The sequence below is a fragment of the Mesocricetus auratus genome, unplaced genomic scaffold (genome assembly GCF_017639785.1).
Source record: "Mesocricetus auratus isolate SY011 unplaced genomic scaffold, BCM_Maur_2.0 Super-Scaffold_100676, whole genome shotgun sequence".
Classification (NCBI taxonomy): domain Eukaryota; kingdom Metazoa; phylum Chordata; class Mammalia; order Rodentia; family Cricetidae; genus Mesocricetus; species Mesocricetus auratus.
Window position 1 is genome coordinate 127,415,431 of NW_024429266.1, and position 15,223 is coordinate 127,430,653.

The 15,223-nt window shown below is 40.4% G+C and overlaps 2 protein-coding genes across 5 annotated transcripts in view; one reads left to right on the forward strand and one right to left on the reverse strand.

The window, feature by feature from the left end:
* Smarcad1 (SWI/SNF-related, matrix-associated actin-dependent regulator of chromatin, subfamily a, containing DEAD/H box 1) overlaps positions 1-4,958 on the forward strand; it is a 72,058-nt gene extending 67,100 nt beyond the window's left edge. For both annotated transcript variants that reach the window (XM_013117751.3, XM_021230623.2), the window contains exons 23-24: positions 412-521; positions 3,093-4,958. In XM_013117751.3, the coding sequence (XP_012973205.1) occupies positions 412-521; positions 3,093-3,154 (172 nt within the window). In that variant the 3' untranslated portion in view covers positions 3,155-4,958. The remainder of the gene's footprint in view (positions 1-411; positions 522-3,092) is intronic.
* Positions 4,959-6,781: 1,823 nt separating this feature from the next.
* Positions 6,782-15,223, reverse strand: part of Hpgds (hematopoietic prostaglandin D synthase) — a 34,364-nt gene continuing 25,922 nt past the window's right edge. For 2 of the 3 annotated variants that reach the window (XM_040738401.1, XM_040738402.1), the window contains exons 5-7: positions 11,867-11,965; positions 8,495-8,706; positions 6,782-8,301 (exon numbers count right to left, since the gene is read on the reverse strand). In XM_040738401.1, the coding sequence (XP_040594335.1) occupies positions 8,539-8,706; positions 11,867-11,965 (267 nt within the window). In that variant the 3' untranslated portion in view covers positions 6,782-8,301; positions 8,495-8,538. The remainder of the gene's footprint in view (positions 8,302-8,494; positions 8,707-11,866; positions 11,966-15,223) is intronic. The other variant, XM_040738403.1, reaches the window with a different exon arrangement.

Here is a 15,223-nt window from a genome sequence, read left to right on the forward strand (position 1 = left end):
GAAATTTCTACGTAGGCAGAGAGACACTGGCTTAGTGTGGGTCTTTGAAATCCCAAACTCACCCCTGTGACACACTTCCAACAAGGCCCCACAACCCTTAGGCCTTCTAATCCTTTCAAATAGTGGCATTCCCTTGTGGTGACTAAGCATTCAAATATAGGAGCATATGGGGACATTCTTACTCTAACCACCTGCGTCATTTACTTTTCTTACTGTTCTTTTGTTTGTTTTTCAAGACAGGGTTTCTCTGTGTAGCTTTGGAGCCTTCCTAGAATTCACTCTGTAAACCAGGCTGGCCTCAAACCTTAAGAGATCCTGCTGCCCATCCTTTTCTTACTATTCTTGAACTGCTAGAAATAAGTATCTAAATGCTTTTAATGACCTGTGGACATGTCGTGTGTTTATTTTTAGAGAAGTATTAGTTATTAAATTAATAAGCCAAGGAACCATTGAAGAGTCCATGCTAAAAATTAACCAACAGAAGTTGAAACTAGAGCAAGATATGACCACAGTAGATGAAGGTAAGCTGTTTATAAATAGAAAGGCTGGTGTGGGTTACCAGAGTTCTTAACTAGGGTGTATGGTTTATAGGAAAAAATATGCATACTCATGTCAAGTGTAACAGTAACTAAGATTTTTTTTTTTGCCAGAACTGATAAAAAAAAAGCCTTGATTTTGAAAACATCTGTTTCTTCCATCTCATTTAATGGATACCATAGTATCCCCAAAATAAAATCACGTTTAGATCTATACCTTCATTCACAATTTTATGATGTGTTCACTAAATGAGTAACACTATCATTTCAAAAGGTTGAAAGCATATTTTATAGTGTAAGTAACTTTAAGAGCTCTAATACTTACATAATTTTAATTTTACTAGTAAATGTCAAAATAATGTACAATAAAATACACTTAAATTTTTTAATGTCGTTTTTTTCAAATCAAATTACTTAGGCCTTAGAAGCCTCAAGTACATGACTCCTTTCTAAGCCACTGCTGGAAAGGACCATTTTAAGTTTTATAGCTTTAAATGTTTTATTTTATTTATGTGTATAATTTTTAACAAGTGGTGTATTCATGTAATTTAAGACTGGAAAGGTGGCTCAGTCTATTGAGTGCTTCTTAAATTAAGCTTACGAGTTCATCCAAGCACATTTGGCAGCCCTCCTCTTGTCTTCTGTCTGTTCTCTGGAAGGTGTTTGCAGGGGATGCTTTTTTTTTTTTTTTTTTCTTTTTTGCCTAGTAGAGGTAAGGATACAATGGATACAATTTTTTACTTTCACTTTCAACTGTAGTAAGTTTATCTTTAGCTTTCTCTTGCATTCATTTTAAAAAAGAAGTGACACTGGGGTTGGATTATGTGTATCCCTTTCTTCCCCTCCCACGGAGTTCTTTTGCTCTGTGAGTGAAGGTATGAGTGTGTGTATCAATAGTCTCTGTGAAACCTGGGAAGTTAGCCTGGTTAAAGCTCAGCTCAGTCTGCTTAGATTCTGTTTCTCCAGAGCTTGCCAGGGGCTCAGGTTCTGCAACTGCATATATCACCTGCACTTGCCAGTTTGGAATGCATATTTCCAAATTCTCTATTAGCCCTACTTGCTTAGAAACTCTGTAGTGTAATCAGCAAGCTTTTTTGTTGATACTGCTGTGTATCAACTGGAGAGCCAACTGCTGCTTTATGATAGAAACTGGTTAATTACACTTTTGAACTTTTATTACAGAAATTTTGATATAAAAACATTGAAGACGTGGTATGAAGGAAAACTCACTGACTAACAGCTGTGATGGGTGCAGTGTTTTTACTGTCTCTCCCCCCAGCATCAGTATGAAGTCAGTTACAAGCATGACAGTTCACACTCAGGATTTTACATAAAGATTTTCTGAGTTGTTGCAAAAAAAGTGGTTTTCAGATATGGTCACCTTTCCTCAGATTTTTACCAGCTGTCCTTTTAATATGTTTTTTGGGGGGGGCAGGGGGGGGGGAATTCGACACAGGGTTCTCTGTGGCTTTGGAGACTGTCCTGGAACTAGCTCTTGTAGACTAGGCTGAACTTGAACTCACAGAGATCTGCCTGCTTCTGCATGTACCACCAACACCCTGCCCTTTTAATATATTTTTTAAAATGAGCTTTATTTATTTTGTTACCAGTGTGTGGGTATTTTGCCTTCATGTATGCTACATTTGTGCAGTTTACACCAAGGCCATCAAATCCTCTGGAACTGTAGTTGTAAATGGTTGTAAGTCATCATGTGGGTGCTTGATATTGAACGCAGGTCCTTTGGAAGAACAGCTCTTAAATGCTGAGCCATCTCTCTCTCTCGAACATCCTTGTAATATTTATAGTTACCTTCTTTTGAAACTAGGGTCCTACTAAAGTTAATGCTTTAAGTTTTATTTTGTTCTATCTGTAGTATCTTTACACTGAAAAGACTCTATTTACTCTTGTCTCTTCTGATATTTCTTTAGTGTAGCACCAGCTAGTTTAGGGCAAGTGCCGACTGACTTGGTGCCATGGACCTGTTTTCAGGTCTGTTGAATAATCTTGGGGGAAGGGGGTCCAGGAACTCCTTAGGGTTTGTCCAGTGTTCTGTGTCCTGTGTATTTGTGTCTTTTTTTTTTTTTTTTTTTTTTTTTTTGGTTATTTTGAGACAGGGTTTTTCTGTATTGTTTTGGAGCCTGTCCTGGAACTCACTCGGTAGACCAGGCTGGTCTTGAACACACAGAGACTCCCGAGTGCTGGGATTAAAGGTGTGCACCACCAGCATCTGGCTGTATTTGTGTCTTTTACCAATTTGTCGTTTTGATTGTGTCTCAGGTTTTTGTGAGAGAAGTGATTGATTGTGCTTCATTTCAGCTGTGTAACTCGTAAGTCATTTGCAGTTTATGGCTGTATGCATCAGAAATATTGCTATGCCATTGCCAGTAACTAAGAAATTAGTAACTCAGTTGCATATGTTAAGGCAGGTTGTTAATGAGATGATACCGAAACAAACTGGGAATGAGTTATAGGTAGAAAAAGAAAAGTTGAGAGAAAATGTGTTGTAGAAGCCCAGATACTTGTGCATAACATTTCTCATCATTTTCTGACCTGCAGGTGATGAAGGAAGTATGCCAGCAGATATAGCCACATTACTGAAAACGTCAATGGGCCTGTGAAAGGAGAACTCAGAATTCCTGATTGATGCGGAAATAGCAACTTGGTGCACTCAAGGACATTCACTCACAGTGACCATGGGGTTTATGAGCATTTGTAACTTTTTATAATTTCATGTTGCATTTCTCATAGTATGGACAACTTTTGCCACTAACTGGATTCTCCAGATATTCACATCCTGAAGATGTTGAATCATCATTTTACAAAGCAGTTTTCTGAATGGGGATTAGTTGGTGATTGTTTGTAACAAATATGCTAATGCTTTAGAAATGTCAGTATTTTTGTAATTATTTCTACCTCCAAATATATATATATTATATATATATATTGTCTTTCACTGGATAATGTGTGTAGATTTACATGTGCCTTATTTGACAATGCTTATGTCTTGTTTTTGCCTGTCTCATTTGAGTTTTTTATTATGTTAAAGAATGCAGCAATGTAGGTTGTTTAGTCTTCATTTTATTGCTATTTGAAGCAGATGTTCACCAATGTCAGTAAGAACTCATCCTGAATCAAAAGGTGGCATTCCATCTACTAACATCCCCAGGTCGTCTTCCTCCTGTTAAAACACATTTGTTTGGCTAGGCACTAAGTTGTTTTCCAGTGAGTAGTAACTTAAGTCTTTCTCCTGCTCTGTGGCACGATTCCTTCTTTCATTTGCTTACTGCACTTCTGTGTTCATTAACTCTGCCTACTGGTGTGTGTAACCATCAGCTTCCTCTCCCGCTTTTGCTTCTCTTAACTGTTGCCCAGTCCCTTCTGCTCCTGTTCTCTCCCATATTTCCTACTCTCATACACAGACTAGCAAATGCTGGTGACATTTTTCTAGACCAGCAGAACAGATTAACTGAAAGTTACTTCACTTTAAAGGAGACTGGATGTGACTTCATGCTAAGGCAGCATTAGGTACTGCATGGAAATAGGTCATTAACTTTAAATTCTTACCAAAATATAATTTATCAGTTCCCAGGATTTCCAATACAAGACCACCTGAAGAGAAGCCATTATTCAATTCCAGTTCAATGTGGGTGACAAAGTGGAATTTAGAAGTAAAATTGTCTGTTCTTTCAGTCTTTATTAACCATTCTTTTAAATTTTGCCTGTCAGTCTATATTGCTGTTTTTATTACATACAAGATTCTTTGTACAACTTGTGAGCTTTATGTGTTGTTTTTATTATGTAAATATCATTATAAATAAACTTATTTATAAATGAGAGATTTGTTGATTATTGGAGCTCATACTTTTTAAGATGTCCTGCCTGCTAAGGTGCTAGGTAAGCTGATAGAAAGTTGATGTCATCATACAGTGCTTTGTTTTTAGGTGTCCGAGACTCTGAACTTTTGACTCCGTGGATATAATCTTGATACTCTATGAATATATCAGATTATATATCAGCACTACAGGGCTACCAGGAACCTGCAGGTGTCAGTGCTACCTCCTTCTGATCACGGTATTCAGGCCATTTAGCAAGTTGTTGGGAAACGTACCTCTTAAAAAAGCCACAGTGAATAGTTCCTAACTTTTCTGTATGACTGTGTCTCCCACAGTAGGCTCTTTTGTTGTATTGTTATATCCATATTTCTTCTATTGAAATGTAGTTGGATTCTCCCTGTAATACTCTATTATGTCTCGGGTTTAATAAAAGTATTTGTGATCATTAAGTTGTATTTCACACCCTTTGTAATAGTTTGTAACCCTCTTTCAATCCTTCCCCATAGAAGTATATAATATTGGACAGAAATGGGATTATACTGTGTTCGAGATATTGGCCTGGCAATAAATTGGCATTTGTTACTTAGAATTCTGCATTGGGCTGATGTCATTAAACATCACATCCCGTTCTTAACAGAAAGCATACAAAAGCCATAAGTTGTTAATACCACAAGCAACTGAGGGAGGTGTTTTGTTTGTTTGTGTTTTGTTTCTAGACAAGAGTTTCTCTGTGTAGCTCTGCCTGTTCTGGAACTCACTATAGACCAGGCTGGGTTTGACCTCTGTCTCTGGAATGCTGGGATTAAAGGTGTGTGCCCCCAATGACCAGTATGAAGTAGTTTTTATTTCCTTAGTGTAAGTCACACATGGATAATAAATGTGCCTTATGGGTCTAGATCAGGTAACCATTGCCAATAGGAGTTACAGAGTGAGGATGGGTGGATCAGAAGATCTACCTTCTGTGGCTTCCTATAAAATGGTTAAATATTGCCCTATAGAACATGCTGTGGTTACATTTTACACTTGAACTATGAATCATAGAAATAATGTAAGACTATCTTATTTTGAGTTTCCATTTTTTGCTAAGTGTTGTATTCATTACTTCTCCTAAATTCTGTTTCCATTAAAGACTGGATTTAGTACAATGAGATGTGGAAAGAAATGTCTATACATGTGTAGGAAGCACTACCACCTTCATTTAAAAGCATTGTTTGAATAGTTCCTTAAAGATTTTCCTCTGTAGATTGTTTCAATCACATGATGTTTACCTATGAAATGAGATTCTTTTTGTTCTATTAGCAGCTCCCATTAACAAAACTTTATCCAAAAGATCAAGGTTCTTAGGAAATGCATTTTGTGTTTGTATATAATGTGTGGTAACATACAAGATTCTTTTTTACCCCACCCCCAGGCAAAGCAGAACACTGTTCTAAGGAAAGAACACACCTAGCTGGACATGCATTTCCTTTCTTTCTTTGCTTCTTTCTTTCTCTCTTTCTCTCTTTCTCTCTTTGTTTCTCTCTATACTAGTTCTTTTCCTCCTCCTCCTCCTCCTCCTCTTCCTCCTCCTCCTCCTTTCTCCTCCTCCTCCTCCTCCTCTTCCTCCTCCGCCTCCTCCTCCTCCTCCTCTCCCCCCATTGTCTCTCTTTTCCCCTCTCTCCTTTAAACTTCATACAGAGCATAAAACCACCTGCTTCATTAGTATTTCCAAGTAATTAGTGTTTCTGCAACATACCAAGTAAATAATGTTTCTGATGCCAAGATGTAAAGCTAAAGTCTGCATTTGAACAATATAGTTTAAGATAGGAATTGCGGCATGACAACAAAGAAACAGGAAGATTACAATGAGTTTAAAGGCAGCTTGGGCCAGATAGTACATTCTAGCCAGTCTTGAGATACCGAATGAGACCCTGTCTCAATACAAACTAAACAGTTGTCAGGGATAATTTAAATATTGCTAATTAGAAGGTTCTTTTAAGAAAAAAATATTGAACTTTGCTTAATGAAATGTATTGTGTGTGTGCACATGCCACAGTGCTTGAGGGGGAGGTCAGAGGACAATAGGGAGAAGTCAGTCAGTCTTTTGCTTCCATTATGTGGGTGTCAGGGATTGATCTCTGGTCTTCAGGTTTGGCCAAAAGTGCCTTTATCCATGGAGCCATCTCATTGGCCAGCAGAGGATTGTGTAGAGAATTGCTTTCCACTCTTTGTCTCTTTGCTTCCCAGCCACCATGAGGTAAATAAACAGTTATTTTGTTATACACTGCCCACTATGATACTTTGCCTCTCCACAGATCCAACCTAATGAAGCCAGCCCACCATTGGGCTGAAGTCTGAGATGGAGCCACATAAATCTTCCCTGTAAGCTATTTGTATCTGTCACAGTTTGTCAGTGATAAAAAAACTAACACAGATTTTTGGATTTTTATTTGTTTTCCAGACTCATGTTCACAGCAACACTAAGGAGCGGTCTCATACACTCCTGTCCTCACACCTACAGTCTCTCTGGTTTCAACATCTGCTCTCCTTTTGGCCACGGTTTGCTTTACAGCTGACTTGGTGTTCTGCATTCTGAGTCAGTTTATAAATAAGGATATGTACCTGCCACCACTCTTGACCAAGTCACCACTGACCTGGGCAGCCACTCCTCTTCTGCTGTCCTAATCATTTGGCTTTTCCCAATCGTATCTGTAGTTGGATTCTTTTTGTGTGGGCTCCTTTTGTTTGGCTGTGTAATGGCTCACCCATGTTCTGTTCATGGCTTATTAGCCCTGAGTAGTAACCATCCCTGGTCTGTATGTGTATTAAGGTTTATTTCTTTATTTCCTTCTGAAGAGATTTTAAGTTCTGACAGCTATATGTAAAGCAGCACCCAAAATGCATGTTCAAGCTTGGTATACACATGCGTTGAGCTCATTTGGGTGAACACCACAGTGTGAGACTATTATTGGGCCTTTTGTTTTGTAAGAAACAAGGTTTTATCTTGCCATCTTTTGCGTTTCGTCATCAGTCAGTTCTAGTTCCTGTTACTTCACTGCCTCTCCAGTGGTTTTGGTTTTGGTTTTTTCTGTCTGAGATTCTTACTATTTCTGGTCTGCACTGCTACTAATAATTCCCAGATGCCATTATTTTGGCACCTCTTTGCATGCTCATGGCCACCGTTTATCTTCATTAAGTGTCACTTCTTGGCTGGCATTTCTTTGTTTTTGTGACTCTATTTTCAGCAGTTCTTTATCACTTTCTCAGTCTGTGGACTGTCTTCTTGTTCCACTGATTTGTTTTTTGCCGAAAATGTTTATTGTAACCCACTGTCCCTTGTCTCTGGGTCATCTAACTTTCTATGTCAGTGAGCTGAAGCCCCTTTGTCTACAGCCTCCTGAATTGTGGCAGTGCTGAATTCACAGTCAGCTTTTTCTGTAACTTCTGCTGAATTTGAGTAAGCTCCAATATCATTTTCTGTGGCTGTCTTTTAATCTTATGAGTTCCCTTTTTTAGTACCCAATGTGTGACATGTCAGACAGATGTATATTTTTGGAAAGCAACCTACACTCTTTGGCATATACCCAAATAACATGTACAGTGGTGGCCAGTGACATGGTTGGCCACTGAGCATTGTGGGCATTGGTTTTTAGTGTAATGATTTGTTGATTGAAGGTCTATCTGCAAAATCCATATTTCATAGGATTTCTTATAGGTAAGATACTGTGGTAAATGACACACTAGCCAGGAAGCTAGTAAAGCATCCAATGATAATCAATGAATAGCAATATGTATTGTGAACTATTTCTTTCTAATTACTGAAGTGTAGAATTCTGGAAAAAGTAGATACTGTAAACTAAATGCCTACAGAAAGAAAAACAAAACAACAAAAGGGATCAGAGCAAGCAGAATACAAAATAGAGAGTCCTGGTGTAGTTAGAAGTGTGTGGCTCGGCCGGGCGTTGGTGGCGCACGCCTTTAATCCCAGCACTCGGGAGGCAGAGGCAGGCGGATCTCTGTGAGTTCGAGGCCAGCCTGGTCTACAGAGTGAGTTCCAGGACAGCCTCCAAAGCCACAGAGAAACCCTGTCTCGAAAAACCAAAAAAAAAAAAAAAAAAAAAAAAAAAAAAAAGAAGTGTGTGGCTCATCTGGCAGACTGATGTTGCTCTTGTCTGGTGCTGGGGCCTGGATCAGAGTTTGGTTTGTGGCCTCTTTTGTATCCAGGCAGCAATGGCAGGGATAGCTTGAACTTTCTTGCGCAATGACGCCAGCTTGGGGTGGATGTCCAACAAGTCAGGCTTTAAGACCAAAAGGGTGGTGCTGCAGATATCCCAGTAGAAGTCTGCCCATGTTACCTGCTTAAAGGAAAACAAAGACTTACTTTTGAATATAAAAAAAGCTAGTAGCGTTCCAAAAATGAACTTAATTTCATACACTCAAACATTTCCCATCAGTTTCAAAACAACTCTGTTAGTACAAAAGCTGACTGTATGATAAAATTTGAAAGTGGCAAGCATTACAGTGCCCAAGGGACACTGAGGGATACTGTCTGTGACTTGGTATAGGTGCCTGACACGGCGTTCACAGCATGCAGTCCAGTGCTACACTGTCTTGATGCTGTGCCCAATCTCCACTAGTCTGACAATACATTTTCAACCTATCTAACAAATAGATTTCCACCTGTTCCAGAAGTCCTTTGGAGGACAAAGTGGCCTCATTCCAGGTGTGTACATGCCCAGTGTACACACTTTTGTATGTCATCATTGTTGACTGCACACCAGTCCTGGAAATATCCTGTTTGGGGATCTATGATTATTTCATTATTTGTCTACCTTCTTTCTTAGTGTTTTAAAATATAGAGGAATAGTGTACAGGTTATTCCTTCAGGGTCTCCAATACCAAAGAAAAGATTTCGGGAAAAACCCATTATCTTTGCATCACAAGTACTGGGTGTCTGATCCTTAACGGAATAATGAAGTTGGCCAAGGTGAAGAGTACAGGCTGCCTTAAGCCTTGGCCAGCTGAGTGTTCTCTGTTGTTAGTTGAGCTCTGTCTGTGGAAGGTTATATTGGTTGTATAATTACGTTAGCAAAGTGAAATCTTTTTAATCTTTGTTGTTGGAGACTGACGCAGTAGCATGTTTTACTAGAACTTCCTCTGAATACCAGGCTGTCTGGGATTGTAGCATATTTCCCTAAGCCCAGCTACAAAGTGGAATTTAAATGTGGACTAAGCTTGCTTGTGTGTGCATAACTTACTAGAGCTGGTCACTGGTTCTTCGCAAATTTGCTGTCATCTAAGAGAGATTGATGCTTAGAGCATTAACAGTTTAGCTAAGAAATACTTAAGTACCTGTGTGTTATACCCACATCCAGGTGTTAGCGATGGCAGAGAGCAAGCTGGGATGCAGTGCCCTGCTCTGATGCAGATTTGTTTGTAGTGCTGTGGATCACATTCAGCCTTCTAACACCACTGAACCTCATCCCCAGTCTGGGATTTTGTTATTGAAGAGAGCAATCGGAGTGAAACGGGTGATGAAGGAAAAGTGGAGTGACTAACATGGGGCGGGGCACCCTCTAAGTGGTGATGTGTATTTAAGCCAAGGGGCCAGATATGCCAAACTTAGCAGCTTTTACTGGGAGTGTGGCATGTCCAGTTTGGAGCACAGTGAAGACCAAGAGAGAGAGAGTGCTCAGGGATGGAGGTGGTTTACAGTTTAATAGGAATAAAAAAAAACAGTTCCTACAAATACTGAGAAAATAGGCAAGGGAAAGGAGTGTTTAGAAAAGGAGGGTAGGGAGCGATGGGCTGTGCAGGGTGGTGGAAAGCAGAAGAGAGGTAGACTGATCAGAGTCACCCAGGCTGCAGACAGCAGCACCGTTTTCTTCCATACTCAGTAGCCCAAAGGGCTTGGAAACCCCAGCCACTACAGCACTGAGGTCCGTTAGATGTGATTTGGGTGGAGTATGTTCCTGTTCTGAAAACCTGCCTGTAGCATCTGGCTGTCATCCCTCTGAGACGGGTGGTTTCTTGTGGCCATTGGCTAGGCCTGTTGCTTCTTGGGGCTGGAAAGTGATGATGTTGATTCTAGCCCTCTATGACTTTTCTGATGAGAAACATGTACTGCCTGCATAGGAAAGGTGGGACAAATGCCTCTGAGCCTCTCACTGGTGTCTGTTCTCAAGAGTTTTCAGGATGGGTTCTGTCTCTACAGCAAGCAAGGTGCTTGGTTGGGGGCTGTGTTGTATGTTTGGATATAGCAGAAGTTATCATAAACTCCTCTATTTGTTTTGACCTGCTTGAATTTGCTGCTGTTAATGTTCTCATTGAAGCCTATATTGCCCCATCTGTAGCCATTCTCAGGCTGATTTCTGAATGATTGTAATATTAAAAAAATTACAAATGACAGTTCAATTGCTTCTAGTAGGAAAAAGCCCTCACTATATTTCTTTTCTCAAACCAAGGATAAGTCATATGTCCATGAATCCCCAGTTCTATTCAGTGTTTAGCAGACCAGAATCTGGGTATAAGGAATGTTCATGGTGACTGGATTATCTTTGTCTCCTTCTCTCCCACACCAAAGAGCCTGCTTCTTGGTAACATCAGTGCGATTTCCAATTACTACTCTCCCATGTGCAAATCATAATATCACCAAAACAATACCAGCAGTGCCCAGAAGTGCTAACAGTTCTACTGAAAATGGCGTGGTTCGTATTTCTGAGACTCCTATCATGAGTCACATTGCCATGCCTTGTATTAAAGGTAGTTCTTGGAGTCCTTTTTGTTATTCAGAGTATGATATTGGTGCTGGGGAGATAGTGCAGTCGGTAAAACGCTTCCTGTGCCAGCGTTGTGAGGAGCTGAGGTGGAACCCTAGAATTCATGTACAGAAGCTGTGTGTGGTGGCCCAGGCATGTGGGGAGGCAGAGGCAGGAACAACCCTGGGGCTCACAGAACTAGCCTGACTGGTGAGTTTCAGGCCAGTAAGGGATCCTGTCTCTGAAACCAAGGTGGACAGTGTCTGAGGAGCAACGTCTGACGTCAACCTCTGGTTTCCATATCATACACACAGATCCCCCCACACATGCACATTTACACACACATGTGCAAAATAATGCTGAAAGCAATTTTTATGTACTCTTAGGTACATGACTCAAATTCATTCCCTTACTTTTGATTTTTAGGATAACTTTTAAAAATTATTGTATATAATTATATAAAGTTACTTCATGACTTCAAGTCAGATATCTGTAAAGAGTTAGAGAAGTTTAGTGGGTTTTTCTCTCTCTACTGTAGCTTCTGAGTCATTATCTGCCACCCCATTCTTTCTTCTTTCCTTTTTGAGACGGTTCATGTAGCCCAGGCCGGCCTCAAACTCACTATATAGCCTCTCATGTGCTGCGATGGCAGGTATGCAGTATCGTGCCTGGTTAGAATAACATTTTGCTCAGTAAATTTTTAGTTCATCATCTTATCTAAACATAACTGCTGGTATTTTAAAACATAAAATGTACTCACATAGTTACCAATAAACCACTTTTTGTCCCCTAAGTATGTGTCCAAATCTTTCAGAAGAAGAGGTGCATGACATGTGAGCAGCTTCTTGAACGTTTGATCCTAGGAGAGAGAACATCCTTGTGAATGACGACAAAACTAAGTGTAATCTGAACAGCAAGTTAGAAGGAATTAAAGTAGCCATGCAGTTGTTTCTTCATAGCTAGGAACCTATACAGAGACCCAGGCCTAACTCCATCAATTATTAATCAGGTTTTTAAATTACATTTATTTATTTTTTTGTGTGCAGCATGTATGCATCCATGTGCCACAGAGCTTGTTTGGAAACCAGGAGGTTGTGGGTCCTAGGAATGAAACCCAGGTCTTCAGGCATAGCAGAAAGCTGAACCATCTTACCATCCCTATCACTCATTTGAAAATATTGCTGTCATCAGTTTCCTTAGTGTTTCCATTGCCTGTGGTATTATATTTCACATACAAACATTTTATATGCATATATGCAGACATGATACATACACACACACATGCACACATGTATGCCACATTTTCTGCATTCATTCCAGTATTTTAGGCAGGTTGCTTCTATCATTTGTCTACTGTGTTTGAACAGTGACCATAAGCAATGGTGAGCAAGTGTCCCTGAGGTGTGTTGATGTGGCTACCTTTGGTAAGTGCTGAAGAGGTTCGTAGGCAAGTCATGGTAAATCGAGATCTGGTTTTATGAGAAACCCCCATGATTTTTCATCTTAGTTTATTGTAATGAAAGAGTATTGTATTTTTAGATTCCTGAAATCCCCTTTTAGCATAGGGCCCTTAGAGTTACGTGACTTTAACTGAAAGGAAGTGGGCGTGCTGCATTCTGTGAGATTGGACATGTGTTTCTTCCCTCCTTATGGCACCTAATGGGTATAATAGGCCATGGTGATGCATGACACCCATGGGGCCTTAGCGTGAGCATGTCTGCCTTTCATATTTGGGTAGACAAATAACAAATACTCATAATAAATTCAAGGGCAGTCCTAGTAGTTTAGAGACTCATTGCCTTTAATCCTTTAAGATTGGAAATGGGCCTTTCACAATGAATACAGATTTATCAGCAGTTGTTATAGTCATGCATGTATTGGAGAACATATAATGACAATATTTTCAGTGAGACTTGTGTGGCAGCCCACACTTGTAATGCCAGCACTCAGGAGGCAGGGACAGGAGGGCTGCCAAGTCAGCCTGGCCTGCATAAGCAAGACTCCAAATGAACAAAAACAATGTGCTACCATCTTACTGCAGTTATTTGCCAATTGACCACAAGGTGGCAGCAACTGACTTTGCTGCCCAAATAATGTAAAACTAAAATTTTTGTTGATAGCATAGTCCCATAGCTATTGCCAGAGTCTCTGCAACATTTTCTTTTGCATAATTTGTTCCTGAATTTGGGCTTCTATGTCTTCTGAACCTGACTTGAGGTACGTAAGAGCATCGACCACTGTGTTACTCACAAAGCTAGAGTATTAGTTTATTACCAAAGACCTGAGATACTCTTCCTCTAGGATGTGTCCTCTGTCATGGATCCTCAGCCACAGAAAGATAGAAAGTAGAGAGAAAGGCAAGCTGAGAAGGTGGCAGACTGCCTAGCAATGAGGTCTTTGGTACGCTGGACAAAAATCTTTATACACTCTCTTTCTATATTGGGGAGCATGATGTACGTGTGTGCTTATAATATATGTAAAACACACATCACACCTGGAAAGTAGAAGAGTAAATTAACACAACTCTATAACATGTTAATAATGGCTGATGTTGAGTGAACACTTTCTACCCTGTCATGTGTATATAATGTCACTGAAGCTCTCAACGTGCTTCAAAGGAGAGGCCCTTTGTGTCTGTCCTTCACACTCACAGGGTTTGAACCGTGAAAGGGGAAATGTAAGTGGTTAGAGGCAATTTAAGTCATCATAAGACTCCAGGGCCCAAATATATTATGTTAAAAGGCCTTTTTACATTCATGCCATCAAAGCTGAGCTTTTCAAGACTTTGTTCTCTCCCTCCCTTCCTCTCTTTCTGCTAATATCCCTGACACACCTTATTTATATCAATCTGTTATGTCCAAATATCTCCAACCAGAAGATCGTAACAATATAAACAGTATTCAGAATGCAGGTGTTTAAGTAAAATGTGGAGAGTCACATTGGTTGCTCTGGGCTATGGCTTTTGGACTTGGGCTGTCCCTTTAATTTATACCTATTTGTACGAAGTGTTTAGGGCAGCAGCTAGTACTGTGACATTACATCGAGGAGTTAAGACCATGCTGTCTGAGAGTGACCTCGGCTTTCATTCCTTTCACAGTACTTTCCTTCTAAACACCGGAACTCAAGGTGTTGAGTCTTCCTGTCCTCACCTGGGAACTAAACCCTGAGGCAGTTCCACTCCTGCTGTAGCAGTCAAGCTCTCTGTGATCAGCCCATGGGTTCTGGAATTTTGGCAGGTGGACCAAGGACACATTCTTACACTTGTCTGACTCCGAGCACCTTCCAAACTAATCTGACTGCTTCTTCATCTTGAAAGACAGCATAGTGATGAAATAAACGCCTTTCCATATGTCAAGGAGATGAGAGCAGCCCCTGGTGGTAGGATATGGTAATGCAGGATCCTAGCAATGATTAGTGTTTGCCGTTAGAGGGCACTGCTACAGTTGGTTAACTAATAAAACCTGTTATTTGTCAAGGTGACACTTTCTGTTGAAGTAGTCATTCGACAACTACATTTTAAGGTGATTGTGGCAAGTATCCCGAAGGAAGCCACTAATAAAGAAGCCGGATGAAGGTGATGGATATGACATGTATGCATAAACTTATTTCCATCCCAATTCAATGGTAGTGTACATGCTTTCCGAGACTAAAGCTATGTGGAGGTGGGAAAGAGGAGAGAGGATGAGAGCAAAAGAGTTTGCAGGTGTAAAGGTGAGTGGGCAGACCAGCGTGGGAAAGCCGGAAGCTAACCCTGTGTATAGTCACCATACAGCCTGGAACTGAGCAGTCAGGGAGCTGAGACCAGTGGGAACCCCCAGGGGAAGGAGCTTCAAGAGGCTTCTCCTTCATTTCGGGTTAATGGACAGGATCCCATCCTTCTCTACAGGAGGCTAGAAGGGGCTAAAATAGCTTCCAGGATAGGGAGTACCATGAAAAACGTATTAAGAATAAAAGAATGAGATGGGTAGATTCACACTCAGCAGTAAATCGTAAAGCCACCATGCATCTCTTCCCACTGTCTCTAGATCAGTTTTCTCTGGGCACTCTTCCCATCACAACAGCAGACACTGGGAGCAAGGAACACTGGGAGAATCCCAAAAAGTAAAGTGTCATTCAA